This window comes from Ictidomys tridecemlineatus, chromosome 7 (genome assembly GCF_052094955.1).
Source record: "Ictidomys tridecemlineatus isolate mIctTri1 chromosome 7, mIctTri1.hap1, whole genome shotgun sequence".
Taxonomy (NCBI): Eukaryota; Metazoa; Chordata; class Mammalia; order Rodentia; family Sciuridae; genus Ictidomys; species Ictidomys tridecemlineatus.
The window spans coordinates 108,063,078-108,086,653 of NC_135483.1; the positions used below are offsets into that span (position 1 = coordinate 108,063,078).

At 37.8% G+C, this 23,576-nt stretch overlaps 1 protein-coding gene across 6 annotated transcripts in view; it reads right to left on the minus strand.

The window, feature by feature from the left end:
• Zranb3 (zinc finger RANBP2-type containing 3) overlaps positions 1–23,576 on the minus strand; it is a 281,585-nt gene that overhangs the window by 26,895 nt on the left and 231,114 nt on the right. For 5 of the 6 annotated variants that reach the window (XR_013424061.1, XR_013424060.1, XM_078017309.1 and 2 more), the window contains one exon: positions 23,213–23,299. Coding sequence is in view for 4 of the 6 variants with exons in the window: in XM_078017309.1 (XP_077873435.1) it covers positions 23,213–23,299 (87 nt within the window). In the remaining 2 variants the exon portion in view is untranslated. Of the gene's footprint in view, positions 1–16,250; positions 23,300–23,576 lie in introns of those variants that run through there. The other variant, XM_021721334.3, reaches the window with a different exon arrangement.

Here is a 23,576-nt window from a genome sequence, read left to right on the forward strand (position 1 = left end):
TAAGCCCTCTAGTCTGTCGGACTTTGTTATGGAGCTTTGTAAACTGACACAATTTTTCTAGAGAAGAGACTGCAGTGGGTCCTATAGGCTGCTGCTCCTAAGGTCCTAGGTGGTTCAAGTAAGTATCTGGAGGACCAAGACCTTCTGCTCAGGTAGTCAGCTCTCTGAACCTGATCAGCCCAGAGGCATCCCCAAGTATCCAGAGTAGGGTTTTGAACCTGTTCCAGGTTGGGTGCACTGTGGGTACAGCCTGTGGGCATAGTGTGGGGAAATGGGCAAAATAGAGGGTAGGCATTAGATGCCATAGTCAAGCTACCTCAGTTACATCCTGGCTCCTCTGCTTGTCAGCTCTGATCCTCTGGCTATCTCTCAAGGCTCATTTCCACATATGCAAAAAAAAGAATGATTATAGTAGATCCCTTCCTCATAGAGTTGGTGCAAGCATTAACTTAGTTAATACACATAAAGGTTAATAGCTACAGCAGGATCAAAAGAATACATGAGGAGCTGGGGTTGTGGCTCAGTGGTAAAAGTGCTTGCCTAGCATGTGTGAAGCACTGGGTTTGATTCTCAGCACCACATATAAATAAATAAAGGTCCATTGACAACTAAAAGAAATATTAAAAAAAGAATACCTGGTACATAATAAGTGAGCAATTGGAGTTAGATATTTTTTGCCATTATCAAGTAGTAGTAGTAGTAATAATAATAATAATAATTATAATAAAATTATCATTATTTTGAGACATGGCATCTATCAGCCCCCACCAAAATCTTAAAAGTTCTCATTCCAGAATGATACTTCGGATAAGTGGCTGGATCACACAGCTTTAAAAAAGACCAAATGTACCATTTCTCTCAGCTTTGGACAGACACTTATGGAAAGCTCTGGGCAGCACTTCCCAGCAGAATCCAGGGACAACCATTCTGTGCTGCCTGTGAGATGAGGAGCCATAGGCTTTAGCTGCCACTGGACTGGGACAGGCATCAGTGACCTGGTTACAGAGCCTCTTCCCTCCTCTTGAAAGTGAACTGAGGAAGTTCCTGAGGGAATGGTTAAATTTATCTTCCAAAATCAATCCTGGATGCTCTCTTAACACAAAGACTAAAGGACAACTGAGGCCCCACAGTTCTATATCCTATAACAAGACAATAAAAATTGTAGGTGGAGGGGACTGGAAATGTATCTCAGTAGTAGAGAACTAGCCTAGTGTGTGTGAGACCGCTGGTTCAGTCCCCAGCATTGCAAAAGGATTCTTTTTTTTAATATAGGCTTTGAGCCTATTAAAAGACTATAAAGTGCATGCCTGTAGCACCAGTGATTTGGGAGGCTAAGGAAGGAGGATGGCAAGTTTGAGGCCAACCTCAGCAACTTAACAAGATCCTGTCTCAAAAATTTATAAAAGGGTAGGGGGGTGTAACAGTAAACTGCTCCTGGGTTTAATTTCCCATAGCAATTAAAAAAAAAATCTGTACAATGAAATGTTTACCTCAGTCATAAAATAAACTTAATATAATAGTCACAGAACATCTAGCTTTGGGCATTATTATTTCATGAAGTACCATACCATGTAGAACAGTTATGAAATTTATGCCAAGTAAATTCATTCATTCTAAATGCCTGGTTGTAGGAGTGCTGGGCTTGTGCCTGGGCACACAGAGGTACAGAACCCCTTGATAACACCTGCAGACACAGGAATAACATACACAGTGAGGGAGGAGGAAGGCCAGACTAGAGCAGATAGAGGGGAACCAGCTCCTCAGGCCAGTTCCCAAGCACTCTCAGATACCCTGTCAGGCCTGAATTCCAAGGCAAGAGTTTCGAGGGGACTTCCCTACAGAAACCAAGTGGCTTCAGGGGAAAACCTACAGATTTATCCATATCAGGAGACTGCCACAGGCTAGCCTGTGGCGTAGACACTTTGATCAGCCTGATAGTTCCAGTCGTTAAACACCAACAGGAGACCACCAAAGTTCACCCATACCAGGAAAGTTATCACTGAGACTGAGGGAAAAACAGAAAACACACAAAAAGAGACAAAGCGGGGGGGAAAGCTTCAAAATGCCAATATAACAGAAAGATGTTTCCATGAAACAAATAGGATACTATTTTAAGATCAGAGAATAAGGAAAAGTTTTTAAAAAAAAGATATGATAGCAGATATAACCTTGGACAATAAAATACAAAAAGAAAGGGAAAAATATCCAGAGAATAGAATTTAAAGCAAAAACAAATCCAAACAAAAACAAATCAGGGCTGGGGTGGTGGCTCAGTGGTAGAGCATTTGCCTAGTATGTGTGAGACACTGGGTTTGATTCTCAGCACCTCATATAAATAAATAAATAACATAAAGGTCCATCAACAACTAAAAATAAAATTAAAAAAAAAACCAAACAAACAAACAAACAAAAATTAGGGTTCCCTAAGAAAAGGGCAATTATAAGAAATGTAACTACAGGATTAACCAGGAGATCTAAAACACAACGAATGGGGGCACAATGCAAGAAGAATATTGTCAAATATGAGAGAAAAACACAAGAAGAATATTGTCAAATATAAGAACATCTTTCAGAACTGAAAGGTAGCAACCCCCGGTTTAAAGAGACTATCAAGTTCTCAGGACCGGAACTCAAGCACACATACATCAGGTCCATCAAAATGAGATTTTAGAACACAGAGGATAAAGAAAAGATCCAGAAAACTTAGAGAAGAATAGGATCAGGTCACAAAGGACTGAGATGGATTTCTCAACAGCAATCATGGAAATTATTTTCAAGCTAGAATTATATACCCAACCAAACTATCAATATCAATCAAATGAAGGGCTGGGATTGTTGCTTAGTAGTAAAGCGCTTGTCTAGCATGTGTGAGGCCTGGGTTCAATCCCCAGCACCATCACAAAAAAAAATAAATAAATAAAAATAAAAGTCAATCAATCAAATGAGAAGGCAGAATAAATATATTTTCAGACTAGCAAACCCTCAAATACTTACCTTTTATGTAACCCTTCTCAGGAATGTGCTCTACCAAAATAAGGAAGTCAATCAGGAATATATGGAATCTAGGAAACACAGAATCTGACACACACACAAATAAATAATAAGAAAAACATATGTAACAACATGGATGAATTCCCAAAATATCATGCTGGCTGAGAAAAAGGGTATCATACAAGTACACACAAAAGAATATAGACTGTATGATTCCTTTTTTATGAAGTTCTAGAAAGAAAACTAATCTATAGAGACAGAAAGTGTATTAACAACTCTCAGGGGCTGGAGGGAGGGTGCAGTATGTGCTAGGTGTTTGGAGTGGAGGAGCAGCAAGGACCAACAGCAAAGAAACTTGGGGGGGCGGTGATAGAAATGTGTTGCATCTTGATTGTGGTAATGGCTGTATGAATGTTTACATCTGTCAAAACTCACAGAACCTGTGGACTTAAAAGTGGTATATTACAAGCATTTTGGGGGTTGGGGTGTAGTTCAATGGTAGAGGGCTGAGGTTAATACCAGTACCAGTGTCACACCCCAAAAAAGTGTTACATTTTATTGTATGTCAATTATACTCAAAGTTGATTTTTTAAAAAGAGGATGGGAAATCTAGGATTTTCCCAGAAAAGCTGTGAAGTGGATCTCAGGGGCTACTAACTCAGGTTAGACGAAAGGACAAAAGCTTCTAGAAGGAGGGCTCCAGGGAAAAACTGGAGCTGTGATTGCTGTGCCTGAACTATGTTCCCCCAAATTCATATCTGAAACCCAGCCCCTCATGTGACTGTATTGCAGTCTGAGTCTTCAGAGGGTGATTAAATTTAAATGAAGTTGTAAGTGTGGTGCCCTGACCCCACAAAACTGGCATCTTTGTAAAAAGAAAGAGACACCATAGATCTCCTTCTCTCACCTCTCCATGAGGACATAGGAAGAAAGCAAACATCTACAAGTCAAAAAGATAGCCCTCCTTGGAACCCAAACCCTGCCAGAACCTTGATCTTTGACTTTCCAAACTCCAGAACTGTGAAAAACAAATCTCTGTTAAGTCATCCAGTCTATGGCATTTTGTCATGGCAGGCTAAGCAGATTAAGAGTCATTTTCTGAGAAGCCACTAAATGGTGTGGGAGAGACTGGCATAAGTATATTAAAAACAAAACACAATTTTAAAAGGCAATTATTAACTTTAGAAAATCAAAATATATTGTTTGCAGAAAAAAAACACCATTATAACATACTACTTGTTATGGTTTAGATACAAGGTGTCCCCCCAAAGCTCATGTGTGAGACAATGCAAGGTTTAGAGGAGAAATGAGAGTCTTAACCCAATCAGTGAATTAATCCCCTGATAGGGATTAACTGAGTATGTAACTGAAGGTGGGTATGGTGTAGCTAGAAGAGGTGGATCATTGGGGATGTGACTTTGGGATATATATTTTGTCTAGTGGTGAAGGGAATCTCTCCCTCTGCTTCCTGGTAGCAGGTCTGAAGTCACTTCCCTCCACCATACTCTTCTTCCATGATGTACAGCCTCACCTCAAACCTCAAGGAATGAATCCTGCCTTCTATGGACTAAGACCTCTGAAACCATGAGCCTCTTCTACAATTGTTTTTCCTCTACATAAATAAACTTTTCCTCTTCTACAGTTGTTCTAGTTGGGTCTTTCAGTCACAGCAGAGGAAAAGCTGATTAAAACACTACTTAACCTAGCAAAGACTATAAACCTGTAACTATATTGGAAGGATGGGGCCAGGGAGGGAAAAAAGAGAGTTGTCTTACCTATCATAATAGGCAGGCACCAGCAACAAAACACTATAAATCAAGATAAGGTAGCAAAAGCTCATAGCTTAGATATAGGTTATGCAAGTCTGTTTCTTAAGAAACCATTCAATGTCCACCAATAAAAAATATATATACGAAAAACAAACCATTCAATGAACTGAAAGTGCCTACCCAAGGAACTGTTTGATAAATCTGACTTCTTTAATGACATAAATTATTATTTGATTTAATTTTTTTTAAAAAATTACTGTAAACAAAAAAGGAGGATATATTCAACAATATCAAACATTATGAGTGGTTAAGTAATGACCTGAAATAGCCAAATCTATTAATTAGAAAGACACTACTCACTCCCCAAAATACTTCAGTGGGTTGGTAGGGGAAGAAATCACATGGCACTGGGTTTTATTGGCAAATAAGAATGCCAGCTGGGCACAGTGGTACCAGGCCAGCAGTTTCAAGGCCAGCCTTAGCAACTTAGCAAGACCCTGTCTCAAAATTTTTTAAAAAATTAATAAACAGGCTGAGGATGTAGCTCAGTTGTGAAGCATCCCTATGTTCAATCCCCACCAAAAAAAAAAAAAAAAAAAAAAGAAAGAAAGAAAAAGAAAAAAGCCCAAACCAAAAAAATACTATCCCCAAAATCCACACACACTATTGTCGTGCTCCATTCTGTTCATTGGTAGCACTTATTCCCTCCCACTCACTGTATTTGAAGGCAAAATAGAGTTCACAATCCTCCTATCTCAGGAGACCTGTGTGTCATCTCAAATAAAGGAGATGCATTTCCTCAATGAGTGAGATAAAAGGGATGAATCACTGTCTTTTAATGGATTCAACATGTTAAGAGCCTGTTATGGAAGCCCGGGTGTGGTACCCACCCATACTACTTGGGAGACTGAGGTGGGAGAATCACTTGAGTCCAGGAGTTCCAGAGCCTAGGCAACTTAGGGAGACCTCATTTGGGAAAAACAAAGAAAAAGTGAAAAAGCAAACCTCCTAGGGGCCAACCTTGCCATGCTCTGCGAGATGACAAGGACAGAGTAATGGGGACCACAGGTCCTTATGTTCCAGGAGGCGTGGGCCTAGTTAGGGGACCTTCATGTGTTTTTTTGTAATAGACATTATACTATCATATAGTACAAGATATAAAAGTATCACATAAAGTGCCGGAGAGAAGCTGGGAACCACTCACTGCAGCTCTATAATGTTCAACATTAGCAGCCCTCGATTGGATCCCTCTGGCACTTGGTAACCTAGTTCCTGGAGACTAAATATGTTTAATCTGTGTAAAAGCCAAAGTCATTTCCGTGTTCCTCAACATCAAAGCAGTTGTGTGCCTGGAGAAATCTGGAAATTTTCAATGTTATCTGAAAGTTCAGCAATGGTTTCCACAACCATTTAAATTCTTGGTTGCCTTTACTTAGTTTTTTCCCCCCCCCCCCAGACCCTGGATCTGTGTTTAATTATTTAATAGAGGAAGTGACTATTACTTAGAAAGTTAAACTGAGGCACTACATGCTCAACTTTGAACCATGAAAATCTGCATAGGCAAGCAGCAAAAGCAAGTAGGGCTGCCTGCAAGTTGTCTTAATCATAGTCCCTCATTAGTCAAATTTACCATGCCAGCTGGACTGTTAAATATCCCAATCTTGCCATCCCTCCACATCTGGTATGGCTTTACTATGAAGTCTTTTTGGAAGTAATAGGGTAAAAAGGGAAATAGATGCCACCAATTTCCTGGGCTTTATAAGCCATGGTTCTAGGAGAAGAAAACAGGAAGAAGAATGGTGGCTTTCTCATAAGCCAAGAAATGGCTTGGAATCTGCAGAGGAACCTAACAACCATTTCCATGCTTATCTGCTTGTCACAGAATTTCTCTTTGTGTTATATATATATTTTTTTGTAAGCAGAGACTATGGTCTATCATTTGTATATTCACATGATGCTGCACTAGAATCATGCAATATATCTAATGACATTTCTCAGAAATAGCAGAACACACCCAGGAAATTCCCAAACTGAATCTCCCTTGCTATTTCACTGTTGCTTGGATATCTTCCTAATGCCCATATGAAAGCCTGGGAGCTTTCCTCCTGAAGATGGTACCTCTGGGATTCAGGCTGTTGCCTGTGATCACTTTGGCAGCATTCTTTCCCTCAAGTCTCTGCAATGCAGCAGTTGCATGATGCCAAAACTGCTTCCTGTCATGAAGGCCTATAAAACCACGGCACACGGGCAGAGAATTAGAAGCACAGCTTGTTAAACAGGCACCAGTGAATATACATAGCGCTATTTTACAGATAGTTTTCATGTGCTTCTTACTTCATCGTACTCTCCATTTCTAGTACAGAGCTGCCCCCCTAATAATTTTTCTGGCCTCAAGAAATAAGGCTTCTCCAGGGGATGGGGTTGTGGCTCAGAGGTAGAGCATTCGCCTAGTATGCATGAGGCACTGGGTTCGATCCTTAGCACTATAAAATGGAGATATTGTGTCCACCTATAACTAAAAAATAAATATCAAAAAAAGAAATGAGGCCTTTCCAAAGGGAGATCAGTAGAATAGAGGAAAGGGATCAGGGGACGGGAGGTGGAGAGAGAGGGGAGAAAGTGGTAGAGAGGGATAATGTTATATCGTGTGCATGGACTAATAAGTAACAACAAATCCCACCATTATGTACAACTATAATGCACCAATAAAAAATGTGGGGGAAAAAAGAAATAAGAACTTCCTTTAAATTTTTTTCTTATTATTTATACATGGAAGTAGTATGCTGATTTTAAGTCCTTTAGTTATAAACCTAGGAGTGGGATGACTGGGTTAAATGTTGGTTCCATTCCAAGTTTTCTGAGGAATCTCCATATTGCATTCCGTAGTGGTTGCACCAATTTTCAGTCCCACCAGCAATGTATGAGTGTGCCTTTTCCCCTCACATCCTCACCAACAATTATTGTTGTTTGTGTTCTTTATAACTGTCATTCTGACTGGCGTGCAATGAAATCTTAGTTTTGATTTGCATTTCTCTAATTACTAGAGATGTTGAACATATTTTTATATATTTGTTGATCAATTGTATTTCTTCTTCCATGAAGTGTCTGTACAGTTCCTTTGCCCATTATTAATTGGGTTATTTGTTTTTTTGGTGTTAAGTTTTTTGAGTTCTTTATATATCCTGGAGATTAATGCTCTATCTGAGGTGCAGGTGGCAAAGATTTTTTTTCCCATTCTGTAGACTCTCTCTTCACATTATTGATTGTTTCCTTTGCTGATAAAAACCTTTTTAGTTTGATTCCATCCCATTTATTGATTCTTAATTTTACTCCTTGTACTTTAGGAGTCTTGTTAAGGAAGTAAGTTCCTAAGCCAACATAAAGGAGATTTGGGCCTATTTTTTTTTTATCTACTAGGCACAGGGTTTCTATTCTGGTGCCTAAGTCCTCCGTGTATTTTGAGTTAATTTTGTGCAGGAAGAGAGATAGGGGTTCAACTTTATTTTGCTACATACGGATTTCCAGTTTTCCCAGCACCATTTGTTAAAGAGGCTATCTTTTCTCTATGTATGGTTTTGGTCTTTGTCTAGTATGAGATAAGTATATTTATGTGGGTTTGTCTCTGTCTCTTCTATTCTGTACCATTGGTCTAAGTATCTGTTTTGGTGCTAATAGTATGCTGGTTTTGTTACTATTGCTCTGTAGTATAATTTATGATCTGGTATTGTGATGCCTCCTGCCTCACTTTTCTTGCTAAGGATTGCTTTGGCTATTCCAGGTCTCTTATTTATCCAAATTAATCTTATGATTGCTTTTTCTAGTTCTATGAAGAATGTAATTGGGATTTTAATAGGAATTGCATTAAATCTATATGACAGTTTTGGGAGTATGGCCTTTTGACAATGTTAATGCTGCCTATCCAAGAACATGGGAGAGCTTTCCATCTTCTTTTTAATTGTAGTGGTCTTTCACCTCTTTTGTTAGGTTGATTCCTCATTTTTATGAAGCTATTGTGAATGGAGTAGTTTTCCTAATTTCTCTTTCAGTGGATTCATCACGATGTTTAGGAACACATTTGATTCATGGTTGGTAATTTTCTATCCTGTTACATTGCTAAATTCATTTATTAGTTCTAGAAGTTTTCTGGTAGAATTTTTTGGATCGTCTATATATAAAATCATGTCATCAGCAAATATTGATAGTTTGAGTTCTTCTGTTTGTATCACTTTAATTTCTTTCTTTTGTATAATTGCTCAGCTAGTTTCTAGGACAGTGTTGAACAAAAGTGGTGAAAGAGGGCATCCTTGTCTTGTTCCAGTTCTTAGAGGGAATGCTTTCAATTTTTCTCCATTTAGAATGATGTTGGACTTGGGTTTAGCATATATAGCTTTTACAATGTTGAGGTATGTTCCTATTATCCCTAGTTTTTCTAGAGTTTTAAACATGAAGGGGTGTTGTATTTTGTCAAATGTTTTTTTCTGCATCTATTGAGATGATCATACGATTCTTGTCTTTAAGTCTATTGATGTGATGAATTATGTATATTGATTTCCATATATTGGACCAAACTTGCATCCCTGGGATGAACCCACCTTGATCATGATGCACTATCCTTTTTAAAAAAATATTTACTTTTTTAATTATAGGTGGACACAATAATCTTTATTTTATTTTATTTTTTTATGTGGGCTGAGGATCAAACCCAGTGGCTCATGCATGCGAGACAAGTGCTCTCCCTCTGAGCTACTATCCCAGCCCCATGATGCACTTTTAAATATGTTTTTGTATGTTATTTGGCAGAATTTTATTGAGGATTTTTGCATCTATGTTTTTCAGGGATATTGGTCTAAAGTTAAGAAATGAGAGCTTTCTTGCCTAGCACGCACGAGGCCCTGAGAGGAAGAAGGAAACAAGTGAGGGAGGGAGGGAGGGAGGAAAAAGAAACTAAGGAAGAAGCATCTTGTTTGGTTCCAGACTGGAGAGCTCTCTTCATAATCATTGAGCTCTGGCTGTAGCAACTTGCCATTTCTCCTTCTTAGGCCAAGGTCTAAGAAGAATTGTTCTCCGTGTTTATTTCACCTTTTTTTCTCTTCAGAAACTAATTTTTACTGAGTTAGTCTTTACATACCCTTTCTTCCTTTTATCACCATTTGGAGAGCTGACTCTTCTACCATTGTTCCCACACCTCTCTTTTTGGAAATTACTTCTTTAAGTTATTTGGCAGGCCCATCTCTACCAAATAAGTTCAAATAAAAATAAGTCTAAACCCCATTTTATTAATATTAATAAATCTAGAACCCATCTTTGCTACATTGGCCTCAATAAGACTAGACAGTGTCAATCCATTTATGAAGGAAAGGCTAGTTTCCAGGATGTTTACCTAGTTATATTTGAGGGGCAGTTAAAATGACTACTTAGATGGAGTGATTTCTACAAGAAGGATGATGCAAAAAATAATGAGGAGGGAGAGGGAGAGGAGAAGAAGAAAAAGAAGAGGGGGGCTGGGGATGTGGCTCAAGAGGTAGTGCGCTTGCCTGGCATGCGTGCGGCCCAGGTTCAATCCTCAGCACCACATAAAAACAAAGATGTTGTGTCCACCGAGAACTAAAAAATAAATATTAAAAAATTCTCTTTCTCACTCTCTCTTTAAAAAAAAAAAAAAAAGGGCTGGGGATGTGGCTCAAGCGGTAGCGCGCTCGCCTGGCATGCGTGCGGCCCGGGTTCGATCCTCAGCACCACATACCAACAAAGATGTTGTGTCCGCCGAGAACTAAAAAATAAAGATTAAAAATTCTCTCTCTCTCTCTCTCTCCCCTCTCACTCTCTCTTTAAAAAAAAAAAAAAAAAAAAAAAAAAAAAAAGAGTTGCTGTTTGAACCTACAAGGCTTTTTGGAGGCTCGGTTATTTGTGCCCAGCCAGACTGTGGCAATTCAATTGTAAAAATAAAATCTATCTTTAATATTTAAAAAAAAAAGAAGAAGAGAAGGAACAGGAGGAGGAAGAAGAGGAGGGAATAAAGAAAGAGAGAGAAGAGGAAAAAAACAGGACAAATTCAATACTGAGAGTGAGGCACATAATTGAAAAAACTTTAAAACACAAAGGAAAGGGAAAAAAAAGGAGCCTAACAAATTTTGAGTACCTGCCACAAGTTAAATATTCTACAGGCCCTTTAATTATCTTATTTAATCTGTATAACACCATAAGGGTACAGCTATTGGATACTGATGCTTACAGAAATTGAATTATTGCTGGCAGATGTAGGTCAGTGGTAAAGTGCTTGCTTAGCATGCATGAGGCCCCATTTTCAATCTCTAACACTAGAAAAAAAGAAGAAATTAAATAATTGTTTAAAGTCACAGCTAACAAGAGAAAAATCAGGAATTCAAACCCAGGTCTCTTTGCCTCTGCTTTAGCCAAGTTCACCTGGTTGTGGGAGGTAACTAAGCATAAACAAAAGGGAGATTTAAGAAAATGATGTACATTGAGAGGCTAAGAACTCAGATGCACATTGAAACGCTAAGAACTCAGTACATAGGATGAAAGAGAGTGACTGGGCCTGGGGTTGTGGCTCAGTGGTAGAGCGCTTGCCTAGCATGTCCGAGGCACTGGGTTCAATCCTCAGCATCACATATAAATAGATAAATTAATTAATTTTGTGAAGAACTGGGACCCAGGCTGTTGGGAGGATGGGGCATGTTGCAGGCAGAACTGCAAGGTAGCTCCGACTTCAAGACAGCTCCAGGAAACTCACCAACAAGTAAACACCATGGCTTATTATTCCCCTGCTTAGTGGGATGCCAGATGAAGCCTCAGTCCCCATGCCAGATGACCTTCCTTGGCTTACTCATTGTTCTGCTTTCCCGAAACTTTGGCCTGAACATGGCTCTTCTAGCTCCCTCTACCACTTAACATGAACTTCCACTACCAAGGAAAAATCCTTTGCATGTTTCTTAATTCTAAATTTAAAGGAAAAAAATTCTGATTAGGATCACCTCTTGTTTTAAAATAGAACACTGCTCAGCCTACAGCCTGTTTGGTCAGGCACCCAGCCTGACCTAATCAGTTTGGGCCTTGCAATTGCTGCTTTTCTTTCCTGGGAAATGACAAGTAAATATTTAGGATTCAGATCACTTCCTGTCCCTCTACATAGTCACCCTATTATGGTCAACCCCCATCTCCCATACACACTGCCTTGTTTTAAGTTACTCTTTCATCACATTACCTTGTATTTAATTTCTTCATACCTTTTGGCACTATCTGAACTTATTTAATTTACTGCTCTTTCCCACTGGAATATATAAAGTTACATAAAGGAAGAATCTTCCTTGTCTTGCTTTTCCTTATCCCCAGGACTCAAAATTAGAGGCTTCAGCATCTCACAGACATTCAGTAAAATTCTGAGGAATGAATAAATGGCCAACCAGATATGGGGACTGTAGGTAGAGGTTTCTGTTCTTCAGAGCAATGGGTAGAGAGGTCCCATGACTTGAAATATCTAGATCAAGGGCCAGTTCTCTATGGTTTCAAATTATTTTCATATAACCTCACAATAAACCTGCATGGGCAATATTTTTATCAGTCCTATTTTATAGACAAAGAAACTGAGACTCAGAGAAGTGATGTGACTTGTAGGTGGCTGAACAGAGGATTTGAACTCTCTGCCACACTCCAAGTCCTTGTGCTTTATATTTCATGACTCTTCCTCCTACCAAAGTACATAGGGTGAAAGAGAAAGACTGGACCTGGGGTTGTGGCTCAGTGGTAGAGTGCTTGCCTAGCATGTGTGAGGTACTGGGTTTAATAAATAGATTAATTAAAGGTATTGTGTCCGTTTACAACTTAAAAAAAAAAAGAGAGAGAGAGAGAAAGATTGGGTCACCAAACTTTAGAATGACAATAAGAAACAATACAGACAAATATTATTATTTCACCTTTTTGCCGGTGATAATTGTGAATCTCATTATTCCAAAAGAAGCACAGATCAAGCAGTTAAAGGATGGTTTAGATAAATCTGAGAATGGCAGATTCACTAAGAAATACTGCGACATATGGTATCACTTTTTTAGACTTCTTCAGGTGGGCTGTGTGAAGTACAATCATGACCTCCCCACCAAGTTCTCCTTAGAATTCCTCACCAGTGCCAAGGCAACTGCAGCACAGCAAATGTTACGCTCATTAAGTGGGTAAGATCTGTGAAAGTATCTTCAGGTACATATTAACTAAGGTACATGTGTTTGCTTTCTTAGTCTTCAATTACTAATTATTATTTTCTTGTTGAGTATAAACTATTGCTATGGACTGAACTGTGTCTCCCTTCCAATTTCACCTATTGAGGTCTCCTAATCCCCAATGTGAACATACTTAGAAATAAGACTTTTAGGAGGTAATTGAGGTTAAATGAAGTCATAGGGTGGGATTCCAGTCTAATAAGATTAATGAGAGGGAAGGAAAAGGTCATTCTTCATCATGCAAGGACACAGAAAGAAGGTGACCATCTGCAGGCCAGGAAGAACCCTCACCGGGAACCACCTGGCACACTGACCTTGAACATCCCAGGCTCCAGAGCTATGAGAAAATAAATGTATTGTTTAAGCCACACTGTCTATGGGATTTTATGGCAGTGGGAGACAACTGTGTATGTTCCAAGTACTATATTATTGTTGTGCTTCTAAAATGTTTTAACGATTTATGAAAAACACTTAGCACAGCTGTGCCAAGTTTGATCCTGATGTATGTTATGTATTATCATTACTCTCAGTAACTCTCAAGTTCAACTAAAGGTGCTGCTCTCAGTGGACTGCCCTTTTCCCTCACACTGGTTTCCCACCTGTTAATTATACATTAGACACTGGCTCCTCTACCCTTCCACAGGCTTCTCCTGGCCCTCTACTTGCCTGATCCCATGCTTACTGAAATCCCACTCCCACCCACAGCCTCCCCCGTGGGAATTTCTGCCAGAGTTCGCTCTTTCTCATCTTACTTCACCTTGACCTCAGCTCTGTTACCACGCAGCACTGAGAGCTGTGATCACCACTGGACCCCTTTGTAGAGCCCAGGCCAGCGAGGAATGAGGATAGTAGTTGAACTCAGCTCCAAAGAAGCATGCAGGGGTTACCACCTCCCCTGAACACTCTGAAGCATGTGCTTACACAAGGCTGATGGGATTTGAAGGAGTTTGTGCCCTCTGCCCCACTAAGCTGCCTTTTTTTGAGGCACGAGTAATGCTGGACATGACAGACTCGGTGGCTATAATCAGTCCACAGCCTCTAGGCTTGATACTTACTTTCTAGACAGGTTCAGGGGTATTTGATCTTTTGCCAAATAGTGCCAAATGTACGCAGCTCTGGGCATTTGCACGAGTTGATCAAATTGTCCCTTATTTACCATATACATGAGGGATGAGGGCCTGTATCTGGTTATTTGTATTTTGATCCTGGCTCTTGTTGGGCCTTAGTATGGCTGACCTTCAGATAGTGCACCTCCAAAATGAAGGCTACCTATCTTGCTCACCTCAACAGGGTTGTGCTGTAGCTTCGACATGGAGAGACTATGTGAAGGTGCTCTTTAGATGACAAAGTGATGGAATTATTCCCTCTCTGTGCCAGGCATGACCTGCAGGGGCTGAAGAAAACACCAGCCCTTGTCTTCAGGGACTTACCTTCCCTCCTTGGACTTGATTTCTCCTTTACTTAATAGGGATTGGACTAGATGATCCTTGACAACTTTTTTTCAAAGTATGGTTCTATGAAATGATAACTGGGAGCATTTTATGCTAGCCATCACCCAGAATAACACCAATTAGTAATTGGTATGACTTCCCAGCAGGATCAGGAATGTCAGGAAGAACTGGTAGGGCCTGAAGAAAAGGCTGTTGGGGAAAGGAGCCCAAGTTATGGGCTGTATAGAAGCTTGGAGGTGGGAATTTGAAAAAGGTGATTCTATGATCAGTTTTTGTCATTTGCTTCCAACAACTGACTAGGAGAGTTTGGAGACAGCAAGGAACTGATACCCTTCAGGTTTTAGAACTTGGAATACCAATGACTTGAAAAAGGTCTTTAAAGGTTTAATTTAATTTTTATTTTTAAAAATATTTTATTAGTTGTTGATGGGCCTTTATTTATTTTTATGTGGTGCTAAGAATCGAACCTGGTACCTCACACATGCTAGGCAAGTGCTTTACCACTGAGCCACAATCTCAGCCCCAGAGGTTTAACTTTAAATTCACGTCTTTCATTTCATTTTTATGGCATAATTGCTGTGGCTAGAACTTCAAATATAGTGTTGAATAGAAGTCTTGAAAGTGGGTGTACTTTTTTTTTCTTTCTTTTTTTCCCCCCCAGATCCAAAAGGAAAGGCTTTCAGTCTTTCATTATTAAGTATAATATTAGCTGTAGGCTTTTCATATATGGCCATTATTATGTTGAGGTTCTTTCTATTCATTCCCAGTTTGTTGAGTGTTGTTATCTTAAAAAGGTATTAATATGCTAAATAGATAAAATGAACAAATTCAAAAAGACACAAAATTTACAAGACCAAATCAAGAAAAATAGAAAACCTCACTTGAGCTATAACTAGAAAAGAGATTAAATCAGTAATAAAAACCTCCCAACAAAGAAAAACCTGGATCTGATGGTTTTACTTGTGAATCCTTACAAATATTTAAAGAAAAACTAGTACCAACCCTTCCCAAACTCTCTTGAAAAATCAAAAGAGAGAGAATAAGTTCTAACTCATTCTATGATGTCCATGTTGTCCTAATATCAAAGCTAGAAAAAGAAAATACTAATATCCCTTATGAACACTGATGTAAAAATGCACAAGAAAATACTAGTAAGCTGAGTTTAGCAGCATATTAAAAAGATTAGTTTATTCTTGGAATAAACTCAATATGTAATGATAGTTCAATATGTAAAAATTGACCAAATGAAGAACAAGAATTACATGATCATATCATTTGATGCAGAAAAGCATCTGACCAAATTCAATACCTTTTTAAGATTAACAACATTCAACAAACTGGGAATGAATAGAAAGAACCTCAATATAATAAAGGTCATATATGAAAAGCCCACAGCTAATATTATACTTAAAAATGAAAGACTAAAAGCTTTTCCTTTTGGATCAGGAAAAAAGAAAAAGAAAGAAAGAAAAAAGCACACCTACTTTCAAGACTTCTATTCAGCACTGTCTTAGAAGTTCTAGCCACAGCATTTAGGCAAGAAAAATGAAATAAAAGCTAAAAATTACAAACACTGCTTAAAAAATTAAAGACATAAATAAATGGAAACACATTCCATGCTTATGGATTAGAAGACTTAATACTGTAAATATGTCAGTATTATCAAAAATAATATACAGGTTCAATGCAATACCACTGAAATTCCAAAAAATGTTTTTTGAAAAAATAGAAAAATCCATCCTAAAATTCATATGGAATCTCAAGGGACCCTGAATAGCCAAAACAGTCAGGAAAAAAAGTTGGGACTCTCATTATTTCCTGATTTTAAATTTATTACAAAGTGACAGCAACGAAAACAACATAGTACTGACTATAAAGACAGTTCATTATAATAAGACAGAGAGCCTAGAAATATATTTTTGTTAATATGTTGAAGCAACTTTCAAAAATGGTGACAAGATCATTCAGTGGAGGTAAGGATCGTTTTGCCAACAAATGGTGCTGGCACATGTAAAAACATGGAATAAGACCCTTAGCTAATACCATATACTTAAATTAACATGAAATGGATCAAAAGTTGAAACATAAAAATTAAAACTATAAAACTCTTACAAGAAAACACAGACAGCTTCATGACATTGGACTTAGCAGTGATTTCATAGGTCTGACACCAAAGGCATATGCAACAAAAGAAAAAAACAGAATGAAGGGAAGGGAAATGGGATGAAAATAGGAAAGACATCAGAATGAATTGGACATAAGTTTCCTATGTTCATATATGAATACAGGATCAGTGAAACTCCACCTCATATATAGTCACAAGAATGGAATCCTAATTAGAATAAGTTATACTCCATGTATGTACAATATGTCAAAAACCACTTTACTGTCACATGACAGTACTGTCACATCTAGAAAGAATGAATTTTTAAAAAAGCGAAAAAAGAAAAAACAGAAAAATCAAACTCTATCAGTGTACTTGCTAGTTTACCTGGACCTCTGCCTCATCTTTCTTCTTTTGCACTTCAGCCTACACGTTTGCTTCTTCTTCCACTTCACTCTTGTGACACAGAGATTTCCAAGAGATGGCACTAAGGCTCAGAAAACTCCACCTATTACTTTAAAACTGTTTCTCCCTTAAATTCTGACAATTTTTGCTTCACATTTTTATGTATATTAAATACATACATATTTATAATTGTTATATTTTATTACTCTGTAGAACCTTTTATTAATATGTAATGTCCTTGTCTCTTATAACCTTGTTTAATATAAAGTCTGTTTTGTCTGAAAATAATACAGTCACCCCACTCTCTGGATTACTGTTTGCCTTGACTTTTTCTATAAGACTTTTCTAAAAGACTGAAAACTTTTATGTGCTATTAACAGAGTAAAAAGAATCCACAGAATGGGATTTGCAAATCACCTATTTGATAAAGAATTGACATCCAGAAATACATAAACAACTCCTAAAACAACAATAGCAAATAACCCAATTCAAAATTGGACAAGGGCAGTATTCAATAGCCAAGAAGCAAATGAAATGATGCTCACCATCACTAATCGTTACAGAAATGGAAATTAAAACCACCATGAGATACTACTTCAAATAGTAAGAACCCTGTCTCAGAAACAAACAAAAATGCAAACAAAACCACCATAAAACAAAAAAGCATTGGTAAGGATGTAGAAAAATGAGAACTCTTTGGCATTTTTGGTGGAAATGTAAAATGCTGTAGCCACTATGGAAAACACTATGGTAGTTTCTCAAATTATTAAACATAGAATTATCATTTGTTCCAGCAATTCCATTGCTGTTCATATATCCTAAAGAACACTTGTACACTCATGTTCACATTAGACATTAATCACAATAGTTAAAAGGTAGGAAACAATTCAAGTTAAGGAGAGATAAATGGAAAAACAAAATGTGATACAAAAAAATACAATATTAGTCAGTTTAAGAAAAGGAAGGAAGAAAATTCCTATGCATGTTATAACATGGATGAACAGTGAAGACATGATGCTAAAGTGAAATTAGCCAGACACAAAAGGACAAGTATTTAAACATTGCGTGGTTCCACTTACAGGAGGTCCATGGAGTAGTCAAATATATAATGACAGAAAGTAGAATGGTAGTTACCAAGGACTGAAAGATGGGGGTAATGAGAGGTTACTATTTAATGGGTATACCATTTCAATATAGGATGATCAAAAATTTCTGGAGCTGGATAGTGGTAGTAGTTATACAACAGTGTAAATATACTTCATGACACTGAACGGTACTCTTAGCTTATGTTTCTGTTGGATGGCACTGGTCTAGAAGCTCAACATGTTTTGTAGATAATTAATGGTCATAATTCACAAATCATCTTTAAAAACAAAACTTCAGCGGGATTTATTTTAACAAATTCAGGTGCTTGACCTCTATTAACCTGTTAATTTGAAACCACACTATAATATAGCACACCAAGTCAGAGAATCATTCTTACAAGCTGGTCCAGGCATGGGGAACCAAGTGGTCTCAGAGATGCACATTAGGCTAGATGAAGGACAAGCATGCACATTAGAGTAGATAATTGTCAGGGCAAAAGATGGCTTCTAACGTCCAGTGGGAATTTAAGAAACTACTGAATACTTCCAAGTGCTGGGGACAGAGTAACATTTGAGCTATGCTATTTAATTAGGAACTAGTTTTGTCATTGTGCTACATAGGAAAGAGGCATACAATGATGAAATATGAACTACCTTTTCCTCATATCTCAAGGGGAAACTTTTGGACTCTCTCTGTTCCCTGACTCCCTTGTCCACAGAGGAGGCGGAGTGACTCATGCTATTGGTACATTTAGGAAAAGGCATGAAGAATGAAACACTTGCCATTTCTCTCTCATCAGCCTGTCTTGTCTACAGGACAGACAACCTTTATGTGCTAAGGATGAAGGCCCTAAAGTTAGGCCTGGGGAATCTTTCTCTCATGGTCCCTAAAAAGACAAGTAGCTGTGGGTCTGGGTTTTGGGGTAAGGGTACTTACTCCACGATAAAATTTACTCCTATTCTTTTGCAGTAGGGGGTTGCCCCAGCTAAACATAGGACACCCCAACATTAGAAAGCTTGACTGTGGCTGCTGAACCATGACATGATCTCTAGTTCTACTTTATTAGCCTCAAAAAATGATATTTTAAATTTCAGATGACTCCTGTGTTTCATTTCTCAACTACTTTCCAGTTTGACATTTGCAATTATCTTCCCTAAAAATCCTGATGGCAGTTTCCAAAACAGCAGCACAGCAGTGTTTCATGTGTATCTTTTAAAGAACATCTAATTGATGAATACTAAGGCATTAAGTCACAGTTCTGAAAAGGAATATTATAGAGAAAGCAGAAGACATTTTATAGAGTGCAGAAGTGGCTCTAGAGCTAAAGTGTAGCAATACGGAGTTACAACCAAGAAGACTGAACTAAGAGTGTCACTTTCACGAGTAAACTGGCTAGGTTCAGGTACCACACTGGAGCTTTCTTGAGCTCATTTTGTTCGTAAAGTCAAAACTATGTTGGGATCATTCTTATACAGACTTTAGCTATTGGGTAATGAATATCTCCCAAATGTCTGCGTTTATAGGCTTAGTCTCTAGGGTGGTGCTATTGGGAGGCTGTGGAACTTTTGATAGGTGGGGTCTGTAGGATGTGTTAGGCACTGGAAGGATGTCCTCAAAGGGGACTGTGGGACCCCAGTCCTTTCTTCTTTGCTTTTTGGTTGATGAGGTGAGTGCTTTTGCTCACTTATATGCTTCTGCTATGATATGCTGCCTTGACACAGGCCCAAAAGCAATGGAACTAACCAATCATGAACTGGAGCCTCCAAAAGCTTGTACCACAATAAACATTTTCTACTTATAAACTGATTATTTCATGTATTTTCCTATAGTGTCAGGAAGCTGACTAATATAGTTACCATGCATCTATAGATATTTAGAGATTCTGTAGTCTAATGAAGAAATTTGGTTGTAGGGAAGATAGATGTCTAAAACAGAAAGACTGTGAAATATGAACATTTTAACAAATGTAGAATAAGTAATAATATTTTAAGGTGTTTCAAAGGCCAGTTTCCAGAAAATAGTATTATCTACTATAGAAAAAATTCTATTCCATGACTTGATAAAGCTAGGAGAGAAAACTGTTGAGGTAAGGCAGGTGGTTGGAACCTAGAATATTTTAGCAACAGTGACATTTCTTGATGGTAAGCAAAAAAAAAAAACAAAAAAAAAAAAAAAACAAAACAGCTGCAGTGGCAAAACACCCTTAACTATTGAAAACAACTAACAACAACCTTGGGGTGAGATGGAATGTTTTTCTGGTGTGGAAATTCAGATTGGTGGATGGACAAAGAGCTTGTAATTTTCAAGTTCAAAAGAATAAATGGGGAATGAGAGACAAGTGAATAATATGCAATAGAAAATGAGATATTATTCCTACAATCTATATTGGACGTTTGATTTCCATGATTCTGAACCCTGTAAGTAAAAAGAATCTTTCCATTTTAATCTCAAGAGTGTTGACTTGCATCATACTTTTATTTCTAAATAAATTATATTTTAAAAGTTTCATTTAAGGATCTGAAGAAGAGATTCAATTTATTAGCAATATAGGTGTGCAGAAAATCCTTTTCACATACATAACTAAGAAAATGCAGAAGGATATTCATTTGTTACAGGAAGATCTCCACAAGAAATGTATATGTTAAGCTGTGATTAACTCTGAAAGTGGGCTTCTTTGAAAATTTCTTATGAATTCCTTCTGGTCTTTGGGGGGCTATTCAAAGCAACTTTATTAGTCATCAGAGAGTATCTGGAATTTATGTGCCTCTGTGACAGGAACAGGAAGGCAGATGATACTGGGGTGCATGATTAGGGTGAATGTGCTCACCTTGCTCAAGAAGCCCCCACAAAGCCCACAGCATCCCCACATTGGCTGTGCTTCTGAGCCAAGCAAAGGTGCAGCCTAGGCATAGTCTCACATGGTTCTATATTGTAAACTGGTTCATTTCTCAGCTATGATGTCCCGGTTCTATTCCCAGGGTCCAGAGCCTTTGCTTTCTTTTCTCTGAGTGCTTTCGGAGCTGGGTCCATCCTTCTTTATACTCCCATAACCCCCGTCAGAGTTTCATTTCATTTCCCTCTCATGTGTGGTCACAGTTGTCTTCTTCCCCAGGGGGCCCTTGTACTTCTTTCTGCAAGCAAGGTCTGCTGCTAGCCCTGACACTTTCTGTATCTATTGTCAGAACCTCCTATTTGGAATCCATAGAGGGCAGCTTCTCTTTCAGACTGTGAGGATGAAAGAACAGCCTCCCTAAGATGTGCCTTAGGTTTTGGTTATTAGATAAATTTCTGCCTTTATTTTCAGTCCCAAAGTCTTCATCTCAATGTGCCCCACGAGTAAAGCAGATAAAATCAGGGAAGGCAGGGCAGCTCTGAGATGTGTCAGGAAGAGATGGGGTGAGGCAGTCAATGTGCTGTGTAGCAAATGCTCATTGTTCCTTACAGTGTTTTTAATTGATCTGAATTTTGAAATGTGGCACAGAAACCATCTTCATGGATCATTTCACCTCAAACCATCATACAGATCTTACATCTGAGAACTTTCTCCTTAGAATCACCACCTTGGTTTGATCTAAAGAGCATGCACCACGCAAATCTGACCTACTTAGACCAAACTCGCACTTGCAAACACCCCATGCTGGAGAAAAGGCAGCCTGCTGTGCTAGACTGTCAACTGAATCCTAGGTTACCTGGAAATGAGGCAGAAAACTGTAAAGAGCCTGACCAGCAAAGCAGAAAAGAGACCAAAGAAAGCCCAACCTAGTTTATAAAAGGAACAATACTATTTGATCTCATGCAATGAAACAGCCATAATCTTAAATGACAATTCAGAAAGGTAAATTCATGATTGTATATTTTTTCTAAAAACAAGTTTTAAAAGGACATCTACTAATTAAAATTGGTAAATGCTAAAATAATGATGTTTATATCCAAGTGGTATTTACAAACAGGTGCTTTTGGGGAATGTAATGCTTCCTTGAACCTGTAGTTTGTGTGGTTCTAACTTGTTCCTCTTACAATTATGATATATAGTGGGATTAGGCCCTGTGTTTGTTTCATTATCACTGTTTCTAATGTCAATTACATTTTAATATTATCATTATATTTTTAAATACATATAATCATCCAATTATGCTTTAATAGAAAGTGTTTTATAATTATTCTTTTTAAAAGATGTACCAGAAATATACTTTTAACAATACAGATTTAAAAAACCAAAAATGAAAATCAAGAATGAAAGGGTATTTGACAATAAGTTTAGTTGTACATGCTAAAAATAAAAGCAACAACAACAACAAAAAACCTTAAAAAATTAGGCTTAAGGGGCATTTATGTTTTCAGTTGTTTATAAGTTTTAACAGTTACCCAGAATACCCAAATAATCCACAAACATTATTAAATATGATTAGCTTATTTTTAAAAGTTATGTTTTTAATAAAGATGACTGTCTGAGAGATAAAGCAAAAATGGTAAAGCCAAAATATATTCCTTAGCCCTATTTTGGAGGCATTTAATGAATAAGTCTCTTTTGCATACTAAGTAGATTGGTCATGCTTGGCTCAGAATTCCTAAATTATGATGGTTTACCTCTGAAATTGTCTTTTATTGTTTTGCAGTATTCCATTTACACCTATGATAGTCCAGAACCAATAGTAGTCAAGAAGAGCATTTTTCAGGTAATTAAAAGTATATTTTTAAAACACTTATCTATGTTAAATACAGTGATTAAGGCATATTGCAGGAGAAACAAAAGCTAGCAAAATCTTGGTGAAACATAATTGAGAAATAAAGTCATATAATACCACGGAAATATTTAGCATTATATTTAAGTTTCTGGTTAAGTACTTTCAAAAAGTATTTAACACTAAAAGTATTTTAGCATAAAACCGGAATTTAAATTTTTGATTTACGTTCTAAAATTTTCACTCTGAAAATATCAGACAGACATAAATTTTTTTAAATTAAATTCTTCCACATATGGAGTTGGGGATGTGGCTCAAGTGGTAGCATGCTTGCCTGGCATGCATGAGGCACTGGGTTCGATCCTCAGCACCACATAAAAATAAAGATAATTGCGTCCACCTAAAAAAACTAAAAAGTAAATATTAAAAAAAAATTCTTCCACATGTAGACAATTTGTCATCCATTCATATATTTTTTCCTACTTTACTTCTTTACCAAAAATCGTGTTATATCTGATCCATGTTTTGATGCTAGAGATTGTCTTCTCATCTGGCTTCTTTCCTTGGCTTGTTTAGCAGTTTTCTAAAAGGTAACAAATGTAAGTGCACATATTAGCAAAAAAGCATTGGCTACAGAAGCTCAAAAACTGTATTTTTAGTCTAGATGAAATCTACATTGCCCCTATACCCAGTGCTTAGCCATTAGGGATTGTTCCAAACCACAAAGCAGAGTACCTCAGCAGCTCTGACTAATGCCCTGAGTCTTAGCTTTACCAGGATCTGATAAGGAGTGGGCCTTCCCACTTCCTATTCTCAGGTCCCAGAAGCCATTCCCAACTCAACAGATAACCCAATGTAGA